The following is a 21,174-nucleotide window of genomic DNA, read 5'->3' as shown; positions in this document are numbered from 1 at the left end:
GCAAGCCTCCACCAGGAAGATACACATTTTGAGATATTTGTATTTATATTATTATTGCACATTATACTCATCAGTAGGTGAAATTTGCCACACACACAATAATACACACGCACACACACGCACGCACGCGCGCGCACACACACACACACACACACACACACACACACACACACACACACACACACACACACACACACACACACACACACACACACACACACACACACACACACACACACACACAAGCAGCAGCTTTATCAGGCTGGATCCCTCAGGTCTTTATTCAGTCCGATCTTCAGTCTCTCTCTACGTCAAACTGTCCAACAAAGTCAACAAATCATAATTTTCAAACTGAACAAGAACATTATATAGATTTTATGTTGCGTCATGACTCCTCTCCTGATGACGTCATATTAATTGTCCTTTATGCATTGATGTATTGATGGAAATCAACCTGATCCGTTACCGTGGTAACACATGGACACACACACGGCCCGTCAGAGTAACAGGCAGAGACGTCGGCCGTGTGATCCGGCTCTGCAAATCATTGTTCAAAAGGCGGCGCGGCTCAGTGATCAAGCCTGCGTTCAGGTGGAGATGATGGATGCGCCTCACACGGGTTAAACCCCGCTCGCTTTAAACGTCCCCGCTCGCCCCCGCCGCTCGCCCCGCCTCGTCCTGTCTCCTTTCATGATTCTTTGTCAACTTGAAAAATTAATGACGGCGCGCAACTTCTCTTTTTTTTTCTGCTGAGCTGTGAAGCCTTCAGATTAATTTAGATAACATTAACATTCACACTTCCACTCAGACTCAGCTACGCATGCAGATCTGAGTGGATACTGCTGAGGTTCAGGTGAGTTAAGGAAAAGAACAAATAGACCCAAGTTATCATCAAAGTCCACTTACATCCTTACATATTCATCAACGCAAGGTGGGAGCTCAGCAGGAGGCCGTGTATTCCCACCTGAGAACACATCCTGTGAATTAGCACAGCAGGTCAGGGTGTTCACTCTGAGCCAAGGTCTGAACACATCCTATATGATGAACCGAGGACCAACAGGACCGGGCTTCACCCGAGCGGGCCGGACAGACGGGCGCTGCATTAGAGAGAATCACTAAAGCGAGGCACTCGGATCCCTGTGCCAGGAATTGTCAGGAGTCTCCTAATAAGCTCTGTGTTTCTGAACAAAAGGCACAGAGATTTAGGTGAGGTGCAGAACAGAAATTGCTGTGTTTTTTTCTACCTCCTGCTAGCTAATTGATGACCTAGATAGTTGAGGGAGACAGCTGTATAACTCACTGTTAAAGGCAAACACGGGTGGGGTGGGGTTGTGGGGAGGAAGTGGCGCTCTCCTTTTGTCTCCCTGACCGTCTCCTGCTGCTGGAATGTGTTCAGCCCGTGTTTAGAGTTGTGTGACTTTGATACGTGTCTGGGCTCAACGCTACCTGACACAGTAATGCATAACATTTGTGTTTTGATGGCAAAGAGGAGGTGACCTTGTGGAGTAATCGGAGCCGGTAAGCCTTTGATGGACGGCCACACGCCAGAGGTGGAGGAGTTCAGTGTTCAACTTCAATGTGGCAAAATGGGAAACATGTTTTCAGAGAACGATCTGTGCAACATCCAGAGGTGAAAGCTACAGCGCTTCATACTACAGTGCTTCATACTACAGCGCTTCATACTACAGCGCTTCTTACTACAGTGCTTCATTCTACAGCGCTTCATACTACAGCGCTTCATACTACAGCGATTCATACTACAGCGCTTCATACTACAGTGATTCATACTACAGTGATTCATACTACAGTGCTTCATACTACAGCGCTTCATACTACAGCGCTTCTTACTACAGCGCTTCTTACTACAGTGCTTCATTCTACAGCGCTTCATACTACAGCGCTTCATACTACAGCGATTCATACTACAGCGCTTCATACTACAGTGATTCATACTACAGTGATTCATACTACAGCGCTTCATACTACAGTGATTCATACTACAGCGCTTCATACTACAGTGATTCATACTACAGCGCTTCATACTACAGTGATTCATACTACAGCGCTTCATACTACAGTGATTCATACTACAGTGATTCATACTACAGCGCTTCATACTACACTGATTCATACTACAGCGCTTCATACTACAGCGCTTCATACTACAGCGCTTCATACTACAGTGATTCATACTACAGTGATTCATACTACAGCGCTTCATACTACAGTGATTCATACTACAGTGATTCATACTACAGTGATTCATACTACAGCGCTTCATACTACAGTGATTCATACTACAGTGATTCATACTACAGCGCTTCATACGCAGAGACTCTGATGAAAAATTAGCTGAAAGCCTCATTGTTTGCACATTTGTTTCTCTTCATCCTAGTAGCTTTGTTTCTAGCTCCCAGCTCTGTCTCTAGCTTTGTTTCTAGCTTCTTTATAGCTTTGTTCTAGCCACTTCATTGATTAACCCGTTGTTTTTTTCACTTTTTATTTGTTTATTCTGTTTGTTTTACCTTATACGTTCTGCTGTATTGATTTTTTTTTCCTTTTGATGTAACAAAGCTGCCTCACTTCCACTCGTACTCTGTTGCCTTCTTAATGCGCCCTAGCATCAACGGCAACAGAGTACGAGTGGAAGATATATACATTATACAAGATACATAATTCAAGTCATAGAAGCCTGTGTGTGTGTACAGTCTGACTCTATGTAAATGTGTGCTGAGACATTCATGTCAAATGCACTTTAAATGAAGCTGGATTTGATCTGACTTCAGTCACTCATTCATTCATCAAAGTGATCCTGCAGGTACGGTGATGCTATTTTCCAAGTGAGGTGATTGATCAAGAGGCAGAGCTTTACATTTCAGCTCCTATAAATTCTGCTACGGACAAGAATCGGTGTATTTGTAAATGTTGTGACAGAGTGCGACTCGAGCTTCAACAAGCCTTTAATGGTGCTTTGTAGTCCAGCCCCCCTTTGGTCTCAGGTTCTTTGGTGGGAGTTGCGTAGGTGGGATGGGGCTGCAGCAGGTAGGAGGTGGGAGGGAGACAGGAGGGTTTCAGTCCCACTCTGCGACCCCCCTGTTTGTTTTGGAGTGTCTGTTTTGATAGCAGACCGCGTGGCATATGGTGCTGCTGTCTAGTTAGCAATTGGACGCAGCTGTGTCTAATTCCCACGGCTGCAGCTGATTGATCAATCAGGCAGGAAGCCGCTCACGCTTCATCCAGAGAGACTGCAGCGCTGCCTGATGGCTCTACGCTGACAGACACACACACACTAGAGGAGCGTGGAACCTGAGCACCGTGAGCTCATGTTCTATAGTGTGTGTCTGTGTGTGTATGTGCTTATTGATAACAAGCTGCATTCTTTGACACCATTCCACAATCTTACAATCTACAGCTTCTAACTACTTCTTGGTCTTAACTGGAATATTTCTACATTCAGAGACTTTGTAGCGACATTTAGCATTTAGCTTGACAGTTCCTGTGTTTACTTTGAAGATTCCAACTGTGCTTCTGTCACGTTTGTGTTTTTCCATCTGTCCTGCCTCCGTCAACTCCTTCTCCTTATTTCATTTCAAGTTTAGACTCCTCCCCTGTTTTGTTTTAAGTCCATCTGTCGGCACAATATCTCAAAAAGACAGACGAGGAGTTTGTTTGTGTTTATTGAGCAGACACATTTTGTAATATTTGAGAAAGAACCTGTATTTAAGTCTGTAACATTTCTGCATTGTTGTACAATAAACTACCACAACCACATCAATACAACACGGGTTTGACATGTATGTTTAACATGATTGATCTCTATCAATGTCATATGTAAGGTCAGTCTGGATTGATTTGTTCCTTATTTCTGTATTGACTTCCTTTCTTCTGTCCTTGTTTGTTCTCTCCTCTTCTCTTTTAATATTTGAGTCCTGTTTCCTTCCGTTCCCTCTTGTCTCCCAGTGTCTGGTGCTTTGCTGTACTAAGGGAGAGATTTGCGTCCTTGTCCCTTGGCTGATCTGATCCTCAGTATATGTTATTACACAGCATGATGTCTTACATTAAGGCTTTCAGTCAGCGGGTGAGTGAGAAGGTGACAAAGTGGCTCAGTGACTGACTGATAGCTGGGACATCATCCCACAGTGATCCTATCAGGCCACGGGCAGAAAAATGGTTGATAACTTTCCCTGGGCTTCAGTCAAAATGCTGCTGTTCAGCCTGGTGTGATTGACAGGAGGAATGTCTTTGCTCTTTATCTCGTATGGACAGATTTTGATGGATGCTCCCTCTCGCTCTCATTCACAGTTTAACTTTGTGGGCAAACTCCTGGGGCCGCGTGGGAACTCGTTAAAGAGACTACAGGAGGACACGCTCACTAAGATGTCAATCCTTGGAAAAGGATCCATGAGAGACAAAGACAAGGTAAAGCTGCAGTCTTCTTTATTCTGATTCCTCTGCTCTCACTCACTCATCACTGCTTTCACTCTCTTCTTCCTCTCAGTGAGAACATTTGTAACTTAGGCAATCTGAGAAACAGCAAACGGAGCTGAAATGATCCAATCTGCTTTTTATGACATTTCACAGCAGAAACTATTCCTGGCTCTGTGAAGAACTCAAACTCTATCATTACAATAGTACAAGAAAAAATACTTATATTTCTCTTTATATGCTCTGTTTTTTTTTCGAGAAATTGTTTCTAAATTTCTATGAATTGTATTTTCTTCTTTAAACTTAATAAATTGATTATTAATCCATAATTCTGGACGCTTCTGTAGATCTACAAAATCTGCAAAACAGCTTTTCCAGTTTTCTTTTAGAATTTAAATAAAGATAAAGATAAATATATAAATATTTAATTAATGCACCACATCAGATTCATACACACTTATACAGTATGTGAAATAAATAATTGATGTATGTTTGTGTTTATATCTGTCTCTCTATGATTTCTGCGCTCATAAATTTCCCAGAAAAATCCATCAGATTTTGTTTGAATTTTCAGTCAAACAAGAACTCGAAAACGGAAATTCAGATCTTTCTATTCTCTATCTTAAGTCTGTTATTACCTGAGGAAACCAGTGTTATTCTGTATCACCACTCTCTATTCCTGCACATTTACTCATTAAAATGAAATAGACTTATTCTGTAACTGCTGCTGAACTTGATTTATATTGTATGCAGAATTATCTTCAGTGTCTTGATTTAGTCTTGAGTTCAGGGTGAAGCTCTTCATAATGTTCTTCATGCTTTGTTAGTTAAATTAATTTAGAGTATGAATTTACACTTTAATAATGAGGGAAAATACCAAAATGCTGCTTGAAGTTGTGATTTTGTTCCTCAAACTTAACAATATTAAAACACTGGTTAGTTCACGTTTAGAATTTCAAAATATTTTGTTGTAGTCCTATAAACCCATGAGTGTTTGAATCCCTCCACCTGCGTCTTTTCCTCAGCAGGATTGATTGCACGGCCGCCATGTTAACAGCGTCTAAAGCGCCTTCAGTGTTGCTCTGTATCTCCCCTCTGCCTCGTTGTCACGGGTGATTTGTCTGCGGCGATGATTCTCACTATCATACAGCACATTCCTTTTGATTACTGTGATCAATAGTCTTTGATGTTGGACTCCTCTTGAGTAACTGGAGCAAAGATCTGTCACGGAGCTGTGCTGACCTCGGCAGCCTCCACCTGCCCGCTGCACAAACACGCTGCAGGATTTATGACTGACACCTTTCTGTCAGAGACGCCGGGCCGTGCGGCGGGGGGAGAAATACACACTCGCTACAAAACTCCTGCGTTGCCTTTCTGTTTTTCAGCTGCGCAGCATTCCTCCACTACGACTTTTTAGTGTTCAGCAGGTTGGAAAGCCAGACTTCTGCAAAACAAAGTTGTTTTTTTTAGGTCTGTGCTTCCTTACATGCACCCGGCGGCTCCTTCACAACAAAGAGAGCGTCTTTATTGAAACATCGAGCGCAGCGCCGTCGCATTTATGCAAACGTTTCTATTTATATCGCCGTAATATCCACTATTATTCAAGCTTACTCCTGAGTGACAGCCAAATGTAGAGTTTCCTCCCAGCCTGACACAAGATGGAAATGTAATTGTAGTCTTGCTAGTTAGAAAAGATAATGATTGTGTTTGAAATCACTGCATTCCTTTTAAGTTCTGTCTGCCCGGTGCTGAGGTAATGGCTGCTGCTGTCGCCATGTGAACCTTAAACTCGCCTCCGCATAAATGTGTAGGGAAGGATGCTTGAGAGGCAGCGAGCGGTCTGGATCGCGGTCTCCTGGCCTCGTGGCCTCGCGGTCTCCCGTCCTCCCGGTCTCCCGTCCTGGTTGCGGCTCCTCTGCCTGTCCTGCTGCTGTCAGAGGAGGATGATTTAAGGCGTCGGTGTTCCTGGCCTCTTTCTCTTTACTGCTCTGATTAACTCATCCATTTTGCTGCCTGGGACTTGTACTCCCTCTTTAATTTGCCTGATAGACAAAACAATCACATTTGGTCCTGTCACATTGCGGAAGTCTTTAATTGCTGCGTCCTTCTGAGAGATCCTTTCCTTGTCTTCCAGGAGTCGTCTGCTTGATCCTGTATTTCCTGTATGAATTGTCCAATCCTCAAACTAATAACTGATTATCCATCGGTGCATGGTGTTTGCAAGATATATGACAATCCATTATCACTGAAGGATCCAGGGAAAGAGACGATCCAATCACATTAACCAAGCTCTGAGTAATAGGAGGTGAAGTTCAGAGAGGTGAGGGTTTGAAACAACACATTAACACAGGATTCATCTGTTTGCACCGGTGAATAGATCACTGTTTGTTTTGTAGCTCTCGATCAGAGGTGACGGTCACTGTGTTGACATGAACACGATACTCAGATTCTTCTTTGCGACGTGTTTAACGCAGTACTGTGAATCAAACCTTAGAGATTTGTGAGATTCCAGCGCCCGGGCGAACACAAACATGACTCAGGCTCAGGAAAGGAAAGGAAAGGAAAGGAGGTCAGATGAGGAAATGCGATGTGGAGAGCAGGGAGGATGATTCATCTGTTATGGATTAACAATGATGCAGGGACTGATGCTGATTGAATCCTGATTATAACTAATTTATGATTTAATCAGAGGAGAATTGATGTTTCTAATGTGCATCTAAGCTGTTTTAGTGTGTTGTTATTGTGTGTGTAGTTTCTGTAGCAGCGCCTATTACACACAGCTGCCCTGGTGGTGTATGGGGGTGGAGCTCTATGGGGCGGTGGGCTGAGTCTAAGTGTTGGGGAGCAACCGTTGACGTTAAATTGTTTGAATCTTTGCCTACACGTCTCACTTTCTTGCAGCTCACCCCCTCATAGAAATGAACCCGGTCCAATCAGCTGTGATCAAGCCGAGCGCTGTGAAGAGAATAATTAATGCTCACACCATTGAGAGGTGTTGACACTGTGTTAGAGGGGTGTTGATGTGGCCTTCAGCTTCTGCCTCTCATTAACTCTTCATACATGTTGTTCTATCTTTGGTGTTGTTTTCAATCAAGTCACACACTCAGGTAGGAATGTAGAGACTGGATGAGGTCGTGTGAGGACACACACACAGGTTAGAGCGGGACCTTCCACCTGCCAGTCAAACCCTTCCTCTGTCTCCATCTCACTGGGACTTCATCGTAACAAATCTCTCTCTCTCTCTCTCTCTTTTTTAAAGGCCTGTATAGAATATTGGAGCACTTTAGTGAGAAGTGTGTGGATTGTGTTGAAGTGGACTCAGATTAAAGATCGGCTTTGCTCATTTTGATCTGAGAGAAAGCTGAATATAAAGTTAAACCTGGCTGAGTTCTCTAATATCAATAGTCTGACAGAAATAGAGCTTCTCAAACCTTCTCTCTCCTGTAAACCCGGGGACAGAGTGCCGTTCTGTTCCATGACTCAGTAAATCAAAGCTTTTTATTAAATCGTGGGCTGCGGTGATCTCCTCTAATATAGATCCTCACTAATCAGAGTCCTGACAAGACGCTCTGCTGATCATCTGAGACAAGGAAGGATGAAGAGCTCCACACCAGACGGCTCCTGACATGCATGAGTGGATCTGTGTGAAGGTGCGGTGATAGGAGAAGGTTCGGCCCGGTCATGGTTCAGAGTTCCTCCAACCTCTAAAGCACTCCTCCACTCCTGCATGCAGATGTTTAGAAGGTTCCTGAAATGTTCTCCTGTGAAATGGAGCGGCACATCTCAAGATCTGAGTCTCAGCTGGCTCTTCCAATCCAGTGAGAACATATTTTCTGGACTATTTCTTTCTTAGTCAGTTTTAAATCTCTGTGCGTCCATCTGTGTCTGTGCAGCCTTGGAGGTCAGAGTGAGGTCAGATCATCCCAGAGGTCTAAAAGGCTCTGATGCTTCTCTGTCCTGGTAGAGACGAGCTGACAGGTTAGCAAACACATCAATCACACGGGGACTTCAGCCTTTCACGTCATGTTTCCTGCACGCCAGTGTTGTCTGCCCTGGAGGCACACGGAGGACAGAATGTTGATGTTTCCTCTCAGCTTGTGTGGCTGCTGTGTGAAATAAATGATGACAGGAACGAGTCAAAGTGGAACGCTCCAGGTTGTGTTCTGTGGACTGGAGGGAGGTTCAGGGAAAGGTGAAAGGTTAGAAAGGTGGAGCCATAATCTTCTGCCATAATCATTTTTCTCTTAATTATGAGTTTACTGAACATTATGGCTCCAAACCAAAACCTTCTCTCAACCCTTCTCAGGTCATTTTAATGGTGAGCTTCAGCTTTTGAATCTGATGGATCTTGATGTTATCTTGATGTCATAAGTATGTAAACATATCCAATTAAAAAGTGTGCCCATATGAAGTGTGTTAGAAATGGTAGAACATCTCATATTTCACATTAAATAAGTGAAAATACAGCAAGAGAAAGTGACAGCAGGTCATAAAAACACATCAGGTGTTTCCCCACTCACTGATCCAGCCTGAGGTGTGGGAGCTCCACTCCTGTCCTCCTGTGACTCCTGTGACTCCTGCTACCTGAGGATCAGCTGTGTTTTGGGTGAAACTATTAAAAGAAACGGCTAATTATGTTTTTCTTCTTTTGTTTCATGCATATAAATTGTGTGGGAGTACAGGAAAGAGAAGAGACGCTGTCGTCTACGCTCACACACACACACACACACACACACACACACACACACACACACACACACACACACACACACACACACTCTGCTGCTCTGACACCAGCAGCTCCGTCAGCCCGGCCGCTCTGTTCAGAGAAGCCGTTTCCTGGTAAAGCCCAGATTTATGGGCTGAATTAGCATATCATTAACATACCACCGGCACTCTTAAAAGAAGGTTATTTATAATTAGGTGACATCAGAGACCGGGGAGAGGCAGGAGAGGCAGGAGGGAAGGAAGCTGGAACACCCCGGAGAAGATCTGAGCTTATTTATTTATTTATTTCTCATTGAAAAAAAGAGGAGAAACTGGGACGAACCTGTTGTTGCCTTTGTGTGAGAGGGTGGGAGATGTGTGTGTGTGTGTGTGTGTGTGTGTGTGTGTGTGTGTGTGTGTGTGTGGGGCTTTCTGTCCTACATGGCCCCATCAATAAGCCTGTGCTGGCCTGCTTCTGTCCGCCCTGAATGGCCTGTGAAGCCCCCCTGCTGCTTCTGCTGCTGCACACTAAACAAACGCTGCTTATGATGTCACAGGTGGAGAGAAGCAAGTTAGAGCTGCTCTATTTCCAGAGTTACATGACAAAGGCCTCTAAAGGTTGTTTGTGTTTTCTTCTCCCTGGTGTTTGTGGAGATCGGGCTGGATGTGCTGAAGGTTTATGCAGAGAGAAATACAGCTCTGTTTGACTTTACAGCTCACACTGCTGCCTTAAAGAGACAGTGTTCAATTAGGATGTTCTCACTCAGTGTGCACGGAGGCAATATTAAAGTGGATGAACATGTTTTCTCAAATGTTCCCAGACACGCCCCTCCTCTTCTACACCTCCTCCTCCTCCTCCTCCTCCTCCTCTACCTGTGCTGGGTCCAGTCCATCCTTCACTCCCTCAGTCAGATGGATCCTCTCTGTAATCCATGTTTCTCTTGGTTCTGTCCAGTTTCTTGTCTCCTTCTTCTCTCTTCAGTCAGCAGGTTGAGGTCTCTCATAGGTTTTTCCTTCAACCAATAGTTGAAATGTAACCTTTTGTTCCTGATGCTTTAATGCTTTACATCCTTGGTGTCTGTAGCTTCTTGTAATAAGAACACTTTGTTATGATGAAGTATCTATAATGCAGCAGCTCTGAGTCCCTGGTCTTTATTCATGGGACAGATTCCAGATGTTCCAGTTGTTATGGATTGTGGAGTAAATCAGCTCTGGACTCTGGAGCTGCAGTTTGGCCTTGTAGACACTCTGCTCTTCATCCAGATGGATTTTTCATTTAGGAGTCAATAATGGGCAGCAAACAGACGACTCATTAGATGAGAGGAGGATGAAGAGTTAGAGAGAGGAGTGGATGACACATCACAGATCTGCATGGTGTGTAGATATAGATGTGTCCTCTCTCTAACCATCTGTCCTCTCTGCTCACATGTGAGGCCAACTGACCTCAGGTGACCCCGTGAGTCAGGTCCTGAAGGATCTGAGCTGAGGGTCGTTCACTGAAGGAGTCACAGCTCTGTGTGGTCTGTGTCCTGTCTGATGTGAGAGAGACAGATGAAGGAGTCAGGAGCTGTGAAGGATCGCAGCGTGTGTCTCTTCACAGATATTTACTTTCCCACGTAAATGTGTGTTTGCTCTGTGCTTTAGTAACTCTGCATCAAACCTTCTGATGTAACGTTCACACTGAATACGTACACACTGTGACACCAAACTGTTCCCATCCAACAGGAAGAGGAGCTACGGCAGAGCGGCGAGGCCAAGTATCATCACCTGAACGAGGACCTGCACGTGCTGATCGAGGTCTTCGCCCCCCCCGCCGAGGCCTACGCCAGGATGGGCCACGCTCTGGAGGAGATCAAGAAGTTTCTCATACCGGTACGGTCCGTTCTTTACACACACACACACACACACACACTCACACAGACACAATGTGATGTTGCTTCTTCGCCGCCCTCCAGCAAGCAGCTGCCCTTTGGCCTCAGCCAACTCATTTCCTGTCTGTTCGCTGTGTAGCAGCAGCAGCGGTGAGGGAGAGACGAGCGTTCTCTTCTTCTTCTCTAAGTCTGTCAGAGCAGACGTAGGCTGGGCTGAAACTTTCTCATTGAGGGCACGATCCTGGTGTGGGATGTAGAAGAAGAAGGTACAGAGAGTGAATCAGAGCTCAGGCAGGTACCGGCTCCATCTGGGCCCGGCCGCATCAGAACCAGCATGCAGGAGGACCCGTCACACTCTAGACCTTCATCATGGAGGAGGCACTGAAGCTCTGAGCTCATCATTAACACACACACACACACACACACACACACACACACACACACACACACACACACACACACACACACACACACACACACTTCATCTTTACTACATCTCTTTCTGCAGTGTCCTGACAGAACACACTCACACACACACATGCCCATCATATCAGTGGTTTGGTGATTAAAGACCTTCTTGCGTGTTTAATTACGTGTTTTAATTTAGCGTGTGAAGCGAGTGTGTGAGCAGATAAAGGCTCCTGAGGTCCAGAGGCTTTATCAGCGGGGGATCTGGGATGTTTAGCTGCCTCAGGAGCCGCGGTCACGGCCGCACTGTAAAGTACATTAATTAGATATTCCCGCGGCTGAAGCCCTCAAGATAAAGGACGTAATATGATCCAGTGTAATTGAAAGCCAGTGTGTGTTTGTGTGTGCGTGTGTGTGTGTGTGTTTGTGTGTGTTGCCCTGTGTGCAGGACTACAATGATGAGATCAGACAGGCACAGCTGCAGGAGCTCACGTACCTGAACGGCGGCTCGGAGGACGCCAAGGTGCCGGCGGTGAGGGGCAAGGTAGCCGCCCGTGGAAGAGGGACACCTGTTCCAGGGCCTCCCAGGTAAACCGGCTTCAAAGTGTGTGTGTGTACGGGGGGGTGTGTGTGCGCAAGCTGTTGTGTGTTTTCAGCACTTTGGTTGCAATTATTTACAGATAAGAAGCAATTATGAGTGTGAAGAGGAGCCAGTTTGGTTTCCTGGCTGGATTAGGAAGAACGACTCACTGGGGCTCAGGTTGTGATGAAGACTACGGTTTAATCCACATCAAACATAAGTTCAGACCACATCAAATGAAGGCTCCATGTTTACTGAGCTGGGTTCAGGTGCTTCATGTTGCTCTGTGTCATTCTCTTACAGGCAGAATGATGTGTGTCAGTATGGTGGAGTGTCTCTGTGTCTCTGTGTCCATGTCCTCTCTGTCTGTCTGTGTGGGTCTTCTGTCTGTCTGTCTGTCTCCCCCTCCACCCAGCAGCAGCTAAGTGTGTAAAGAGGATGAATGTGTGACATTGAAGTGTTCCTGAGGGGAATATGAGGCCTGATGTTTCTTCTTATACAGACTTTGTGCAGACAGCAGCAGGAAGCTTAGATGAGCTAGTAAATCTGGATGAGCGGCACAAAGTGAAGCCTTCAGAGATCTGAGCTCAGTTTAAAGTGACATCAGAAGGGAATGAAGGTGAAAGGTCATAAAGCTCTCTCTCTCTCTCTCTCTCTCACTCTCACTCTCTTTGTCTCTCTCTCACTCTCTCTCTCTCTCTCACTCTCACTCTCACTATCTTTGTCTCTCTCTCACTCTCACTCACTCGCTCTCTCTCTCTCTGTCTCTCTCTCACTCACTCTCTCTGTCTCTGTCTCTGTCTCTGTCTCTGTCTCTCTCTCTCTCTCTGTCTCTGTCTCTCTCTCACTCCCCCTCACTCTGTCTCTCTCTCACTCTCTCTCTCTCTGTCTCTCTCTCTCTCTCTCTCTCTCTCTCTCACTCTCTCTCTCTCACTCTCACACTCTGTCTCACACTCTCTGTCTCTCTCACTCTCTCTCTCACTCTCACACTCACACTCTCTCTCTCTGTCTCTCTCTGTCTCTCTCTCTCTCTCTCTCTCTCTCTCTCTCTCTCTCTCTCACACTCTCTGTCTCTCTCACTCTCTCTGTCTCTGTCTCTCTCTCTCTCTCTCTCTCTCTCTGTCTCTCTCCGTCTCTCTCTCTCTCTCTGAGCTGCTCAGGGTTATGGTCGTCTAGGAGACACTTTCTGCCTCTGGTACTTTCTGTGGCCATTATTTAATTATGGCAATAATAATTTGATTAAGGCAAACAAGGCCGATCTCCAGGATGTCCATGAGCAGGAGTGAGCAGGAATGAGCAGGAGTGAGCAGGAGTGAACATGAGTGAGCAAGAGTGAGCAGGAGTGAGCAGGAGTGAGCAGGAATGAGCAGGAGTGAGCAGGAGTGAGGCTCTGCTGTGTGCCTGAGCCTCAGTGAGGCTCCAGGCTCACAGGAGGATAATAATCTGTGGCCTTTGTGCTGTTTGTTTCAGTGTCATGGTGGCCGTCCTCTAATTAAGATGAGAGTAATAACGAGGCCATAAACTCTGCAGCTTTAATAGGAAAAAGAGATTTATAGTGAATGTAGTGTGGAAGTCTACAGTGATGCAACGTCTGCTGTCCATAAACATTAGCTAAGGAAATTCCAATTTGCATAAAAGCCTTTATATGCAAATGAGATGCAGGAGGTGCTTGCATCTCTTCCCTTCTACTGAACCTTCACTAATTCAAACTCCTCAGAGACCAAATGAGGGTTCAAAGAGAAGCCTCCTCCTCCCGGTCATTACGCCGTCGTGCTCACTGAGGGAGGATCGCACAGAGCCCGGTGCTGTCTGTCCTCACACACACTCCTCAGATAAACAAGGTCACACAGACGAGCTGCTCGTGTTGCTCCCAGTCAGAATATAAATGTCTATATTTAAAACTGCTCTGTAATTAGCATTTAGCAGCCTGATGTGTGTGTGATGAGACAGAAGCCCCACAGGCTCCAGGACAGGAAGTCAGATACAGTTTATGACACGTCGGACTGCTGGGAGGAATCCTGCTACTTTTACGTTTTACACCACATGATTGACGTCCGCTTCGTCCAATAGGAGAGCTTCTGAGCTTTTGATTGACATCTTGTTTGCTCCGATCCGACCTTGTTCCTCTGAGACTTCAGCAGGTTTGGTTGCTGAGCGGTCGGCCCTGAATAAAGACTCAACTGAGTAAAGGAGGGGTTTTCAGCTGAAGAATGAGTTACAAAGGAGCATTTTGTGCATTGATTTGCGAAAAATAAGAATTACACATTCACACATTCACCTCAAACTCTCAGAACATGACCTCTGTGTAGTAAATCAAGACTTCATATTGATACCCAACGGCCTTAAATGATCAAATTTGGGACCAATTCAAACATCTGGAGGACAATAGAGAGACTCCTGTGCAAGTTATAGATATAAAAGCACAAAGACTTCATGTTAGTTTGTGATGTTTTACCTGTATTTACATTTATAAAGATCCATGTTGTGATTCAACTCATGGACTGTGATGGTGAAGGCGTCCACAACCATTCTGAGCTTTGCTGTGTTCCTGTGATGTTTTTATAAAAAGTAATAAGCATAAAGAAGAGGACAGAAGTACAGAGGAGCGCTAACATTACAGCTTTAACAGATTTAAAACCTGAACCAGTCCGTCTGCTCAGGCTGGGTTTGGTTTCCAGGATAATAGCAACCAAAGAGCTGCAGTGAATGAAAAGACGCAACTCGTTTCAGCAAACACATCTCTGCTTTGGCACAGAGACGTGTCGGGATCGGTGAGACAGAAACAGGAGTAGAACTTTAAAGGAAACACACAAATCAGACTGTAACACAGAATGTTTGGTTCCATGAGCTTCTTTAACTGGGAGAAACCACAGCTGTGTTACTCTGAGATCTTGGTTTAATAATTCTCCCCCTGCTGTGATGTTAGAGGGACTGCTGCTCCACATAGAGCGGCCGTAGCTCTGCCTGTATGGAGTGCGGCTCTGTGTCTTTAGTCTCTTTTAAATGTGAGCTTTCCCCGGCGTTGCACCAGCTCTCAGTTCATCCTCAATTGATGATGAAACAGAAAGCGCAGAGTCTCACTGACCCCTGAAAGTAACCTTGGTGCTTTGTGCTGCTGCTTCAGATCAGCCCAGTGCTTTTAAAGGAAGCTCAGTCAGTGTAAAAGCTCAGAACAACATTTTAGCCGACCACAAGGTCAGTGTGTCTTTCAGCAGCTTGACTCTGCCTCCATCTTGATTACAGTGTAGCTTACAGTCTGGCTTTCTGTTAATTCATCTGGATGACAGCTGGGCTCTGTGACTCTGGGTGGCTTTGCTGCTGTGCCTTTTATGGGAGATCTGCATGTTTAGTTCATCATTTAAAGACATTCAACCTTTGAACTCTTCACAGCTACACAGGCTCTTATTCTGTCTTCTACTTATCCGTCATTTCTTTCATTTAGTGTATCTCAGTAAAGTCGGGGTTGGTTCAGATCTGTACGTATGACATCGTGGCATTCTTCTACTCAAAGCCAATGCATCTCATGTTTCTGTCTTTGGGGCGATGGGAGAAGCAGAGCCGTGCAGACGCAGGACAACAAAGTCCAGGACCTTCTCATGAGGCTCACTGACCTCTGATCTCTCTGTTTATCTATCTGTATGTTGTATGTTGTGTTATTCCTGTGTCTCTCTGGCTGCGAGGTGACAATACGACAACCAGAGAACAATGAAACAATGAAACAATGAGACAAACTTACTGAATACAAAAGCTCTTTGTAGACTCGTCGGCGTTTACTACTACATCTTCACAAAACACAGTGAGAAATCCATCATGGAACACAGAGAAACACAAACTTCTCCATCACTCCCCCTCCCGTTTCCTTCAACAGACAGGAAAGCAATTCAAGCAGAAGAAATCTTTGTTTTGAGTAATGGGGATGACTCACTTTTTCACAGAAGGAACTCAGCAGCTACAATTGTCATAGATCTACACCTACGCATAGCACTCCATAGCTCATACATCACATTTACACCAGCGGATGTAGGGGGAAAAGTAACAAATCACTCAGTGGAGTAGAAATAGATGCAGCAGGCCGTCAACAAACAAAATCAATTGCAGCTTTTCATCACAAAGTCCTGAGATGCACCGAGCATCACAGATTGATATGTAGATGTCCAATAGGATCCTTTAATGACTGATGATGAGAGGTGCAGATACTCTATCCCCTCTCTCTCTCTGACAGCTTACAGCACAAACAGACAGAACAGGGAAGTTTGACTCTTTGTGAACCTTTCCTCTGCCGCAGGACTCGAGGAGGAGTTCCTCCCCTGCATGCGGCCGTGCCCAGAGGAGCGGCACCCAGAGGAGCTCCGCTGAGCCGGGTGGCATCTTCCAGAGGGAGGGGGGTGCAGAGAGCCCGAGGTGCCCCCCCCACCGCCGGGTACAGACCGGCCCCTCCCATAGTCCAGGACTCGTACGGAGAATACGTGAGTTCATTATGAGGCGCGCACACACACACACACACACACACACACACACACACACACACACACACACACACACACACACACACACACACACACACACACACACACACACACACACACACACGCGCACACACACACACACACTGAGATGGCATCAAGATGGAAGTCCACAGGATGCATGGGAGGAAAGGAAGCTGAGGTCACATGATGAAGCTTCATTAGGCTCATTTAAGGAGCTAACTCACTTAAATGGATTTAATAAATATGGATTGAGAGTTTATTCTGTCTTTGTGCTCCAGTTATGACCTCATGTCCTCAGGTCTACTACATCAAAGTGAGGTGGATACTGGAGGTCAAAAGGTCAAGTCCAGATCTTAGATTGGACTCAAGATTGGACCACACACTGATCTTCATTCTCTATAGAATACAGTAACAGTAACAGTACAGTGATGACCTGCTGGGACTGTGTTCAGACTAGATCATGTAGAGTGCAATGCCTGGTGGGAGATTTGGGGACGCACAGGAGGAAATGTAGATCAGTCATTAAAGGACTTCTCCTCCAGATCCCAGCAGCAGAGGAAGCCGTTTTAAAGGTGCAGCTCATTAATATGCACCTTTTCCTTGGCTTTTTAGGTCAGAGGCACCTTTTGTAATGTTGTGTTATTATCCAGCAGAGTGATTAGTTAAGTTTGTGTGTGTGTGAGCGATGTTAAGGTCTGACTGCTGGCTCTTCCTCTCAGCCTTCATGTGGCACTCAAGGCTCTTCTTTGTTTCATACAGTGACACGGTGATGAAGTGTGAGTGTGTGATTGTAGCAGTGAGCGTGGTTTGCTTCTGTAGCCTCCGTGCTCGGCCTTATGGGAACCTTTCCTGTAACATCAGCAGCTGCCACAGATGAATACTGTATGTTCAGCTTGGAGCCGGGGCCTTTGTCCATTTGCCAAGAGTCTCCTGCTGCTCTGTCAAGACAAGTTCTCCTGGGACTCCAGCATCAACACAGCATATTTAGCAGATAGGAGGAGGAGGAGGAGGGAGAGAGGAGGTGGCCCACGCTGGGATTCTGCCCCAGCAGCCCATTCCTAAGCACATCTGACAGCTTTATTCAGGGGCTGCAATTCAGATGCGTGGAGGTCGTGGAGAACGACTCTTGGACCAGCTGTTTCCTATCATTGTCACAGTTGTAAACTGCATCCCCTGACACCTGCATCTGTGTATCTGAGTGGAAAAAAGACCCCCAACATCTGCCAGATGATAAATCTAAGCCCATCGGTGCAGATTAGAGTCTGAGTGAGTGGCTCTGTATTATCCCCATGCATCTCCATCCCAGGACGAGTGTTCTCCCTCGCCCTCTCACAAATAGGCTCTTGTGTTCATCAATAAAGTGACAAAGAGATCTCTCTTGTTCCCATTTGTCTCTGCTGAGCGTTCACTCATATGCACATTCACATCTCTCTGCTTGTGTGTGTCCTCTGCTTGCTTATTAGTGTGTGTGTGTGTGTGTGCAGCTCTGCTCTGAGCCCAAAGCTTCACTCAGCTGTGAGCCTGAGACGCTGCTGGTTCTCCCTCAGGTTCAGACATCGGGAGACGTTTGCTCCTCTTTGTGCTTTTGTCACGATGCTGCATGTGATATCCTGTATCTTAAGTCTTTACATCATCCACCTATCTACCCAGGCTTCTCTTCTGTTCTACAGTAAAGCTCCACAATCTAATTACTCTGAAGCTAATTGTTACCAAACACAATCACAGAGATGTTATTATTCCATCCTGGCAGCTCCATTAGTCCTGACAGTCAGAGCCACTTCAGACAAATCTCATTTCAGGTCATTCATTAGCGTCCTGAGATCTCTGTTGTACCTGAACTAACCCCACAGCAGGAGGAGAGGCAGGTATGATGTCACGGTCAGGTCTGACTCTGGCTCCATGTTGTGTTTTGTGGATGTTTACGTTCACATAAAAATTCTGTTTATGTGTTTTCAGCCTCCATGTTGATTTGTGTCTGATCAATATTGGACAATTAAAGTTATTGGCACCCTTTGCAGCCTTGTAATGCAATGATGTCATAGCTCTCATATCCAGTCCAGTCATGTAGAGAGCCAGGCGTGGTTAATTGGGCCCTTGAGTAGTTTAGTGTGGTGGGTAGTAAAGATGCTAATGCGCTCCATGCTGCTGCACTTGTAGCTGTTTGAAACTCAATTGAGTGCAATGGTTAGGAAAATATTTCATATCCTGCGATGAAGCTGCTCCCTGTGAGTGTGGCAGGCAAGAGCACTCATGCCAAGAGGAGCTATCCACAGGAGAGCCACTCTGTGATTACCTCCACCAAGGAGGCTATACTTTCCCTCTGTGTTTGTTTGCCTCAGCAGGAAGTTGCTGAAGGTTTAGAGTCCAACATTCAAAGACTTGATTGTCATGTGTGCAGACAAATGAATGGTGCTGGACAATGGAGGGCTTTACAGCTGCTTGGGTTGTTCCTGCGTGAAGGAAGAGGACAAACAGGTGGAGGTGGGTTGTGGGTCAGGAAAGGTGGGGGCAGAGATGCAGCAGCCTGAGGATAAAGAGTGCCGTTGCCTGGAGATGCAGTATTCCACTCTTCTAGACCGCCTACCAGACGGCATAAGTCCCTGCTGGGGGTGGTTGAGGTCCCCCGTGATGTCTGGGGCCCACCTGCACCTCTCTTCTGGTAAATGTCCTCCAAGGACGGGAGGAACTGTCCCTGTCAACCCTTTAAGCCATTTTCCAGACCCTCTACAGGGACTTGTGGTCTGTAGTGGTCCTGGTCTGTAGTGTCCCTGTCCCTGTCCCACACTGTCACGCTGCCGGTGAGGTTTGTCTCCATGCAGCTTCTGTAGAGGTTGCAGAGGATGTGAGGCAGGATGTTGAACCTTCTCACTCCCCTGAAGTCACAGTGCTGCGGTGCCTCCTGACTAAGTGGCTGGTGTTGAATGTCCCTGTGAGGTGGTCACTGATATGGATGCTGGAGAAGGTGTTCACTCTCTCAGCCTGGGTCCTGCTGATCTGTGGGTGTGACCTCTCTCTTACAGGCTCCAGCCTTTAAGAGTCCTCAGCAAATGTGATCATCAGAGGAGAAGCTGGACTGGCACTCTGTAGATAAGAGGCACTTGAGTCCTGTAAGAGTTGATTCCACGTTGAGGCAGATCCAGATTAGGACAGAGGAGGTGTTTCACTATCGACTACCCATAGGCACACAAAGCCAAGATCCAAGTCTGTAGATTGAGACAGAGATCAGACGTATTGAGTCGCTGCACAGTAATGAAGAAGACGAGAAGCTGCAACAACCACTGAGATTATGTTCACAACCCCACTGTACCATGAGAGCAAGTCTGGCCTTATGATGGGAGAACAGACTCACAGGAGGTTTGGGTTTGTTGGTGCTTGAACGTGTCACACTGCATCACATTCTGTCTTCTAGTACATTCCTCTCCTTTACTGCATACTGTAAATGTTTTGGTGCCTCATGAGTTCACGTTGTGTCCTGCTTGCTTTGGCCTCACTCAAGTGTTTGAGAAGCAGAAGTGATCAGAGAGTTTCATTATCCAGAGAGTCTGAGCCAAGATAAAAAACCAGAGGTGGTCAAAATGACAGAAGGGGGCGAGTCGGGTCATTCATCAAGAGGAACAGGTCAGCAATGCTTCAGCGTGATGCATGAGGCAAATGTTTGGCTTTCACTATCTGATGATGTGACGCTTATTTCTACCTATACAGTAAAATAAAGCCTTCAACCAACTCTGCTTGATGAAATATCCTCGCTGGGAAGAAAAGAGAGAAATCACTCACAGATGCGTTAAGAATTGTCATCTGTCTAAAGCGTGGAGTTTTACTTTACATTGAGTTTAGGCTTTGTTTGTTGTTTACACAGTGAGTGTCAAGGACTCAGAGATGGATGATTCAAGAAAGTATGGAGAGGGAGAGGTAGAGATTGAGAGAGAGAGAGGGAGGGAGAGAGAGAGAGACTTGTCATATTCTTGGTTCTGGTCCAGTTTCTGTCTTGTTTCTCTGTATTGACTCATTTCTGCTAAATTCCCCAAAGAAGGAGATTTTTTACTGCAAACTTGTAGAAAGTGTTTCTCTGTATTGAGACATTTTTGTTTTTCACTTGTCAGAGGAAAATCTGACTTTTATCCGTGGGTAAAGACAAAGTAAGGCTGGTAAGAGAGTGATCTTTATGGAGTATCACTTCAACATAGAATCACTTAAATGAGTCTAAGACACTTTGTAAGGTTTGCTCCACACTTACGTCAAAGTCAGACCACATACATTTTTTATACACAAAAGTTTAAGACAGGCGTGTGTTTCATCATGTATGATGACAGAATATGATGCAATGTGAAGCAAGTTCTGATACAATACAATCCTGATCTGGACCTTTAGACACAGGAGGATCAGACTCTGCACTCAGCCGGACTCATGCTCTTATTGTGGCGGTCCACACTGTGATACTCTCACACACAACACGATGCAATATGATACAAATCTATAGGGTGATGTATGATACAGCAAACAGTGTCATTAAATATGATACAGAGAGTAGAACATCATACAGTAAGCATTCAATACGGTTTAATACAAATCATCCTCTGATACATGAGACAAAGTGATGAGTCACCACAGGCACCGCGGGGTTAAAGACTGTTATCTAAGCACTGCATTGTTTTACCCTGCAACTTTGTGAGTGTGTTGTTTCTCTGATGGCAGCAAA

The 21,174-nt window shown here is 45.6% G+C and overlaps 1 protein-coding gene across 1 annotated transcript in view; it reads left to right on the top strand.

The window, feature by feature from the left end:
• khdrbs3 (KH domain containing, RNA binding, signal transduction associated 3) overlaps positions 1–21,174 on the top strand; it is an 80,950-nt gene that overhangs the window by 43,105 nt on the left and 16,671 nt on the right. The window contains exons 3-6 of the mRNA XM_076171568.1: positions 4,303–4,419; positions 10,858–11,004; positions 11,860–11,999; positions 16,277–16,457. Coding sequence (XP_076027683.1) covers positions 4,303–4,419; positions 10,858–11,004; positions 11,860–11,999; positions 16,277–16,457 — 585 coding nt within the window. The remainder of the gene's footprint in view (positions 1–4,302; positions 4,420–10,857; positions 11,005–11,859; positions 12,000–16,276; positions 16,458–21,174) is intronic.

This window comes from Genypterus blacodes, unplaced genomic scaffold, assembly GCF_046128005.1.
Source record: "Genypterus blacodes isolate CSIRO-AG114 ecotype Tasmania unplaced genomic scaffold, CSIRO-AGI_Gbla_v1 ptg000258l_1, whole genome shotgun sequence".
Classification (NCBI taxonomy): Eukaryota; Metazoa; Chordata; class Actinopteri; order Ophidiiformes; family Ophidiidae; genus Genypterus; species Genypterus blacodes.
This window is presented reverse-complemented; position numbering and strand designations above follow the sequence as displayed.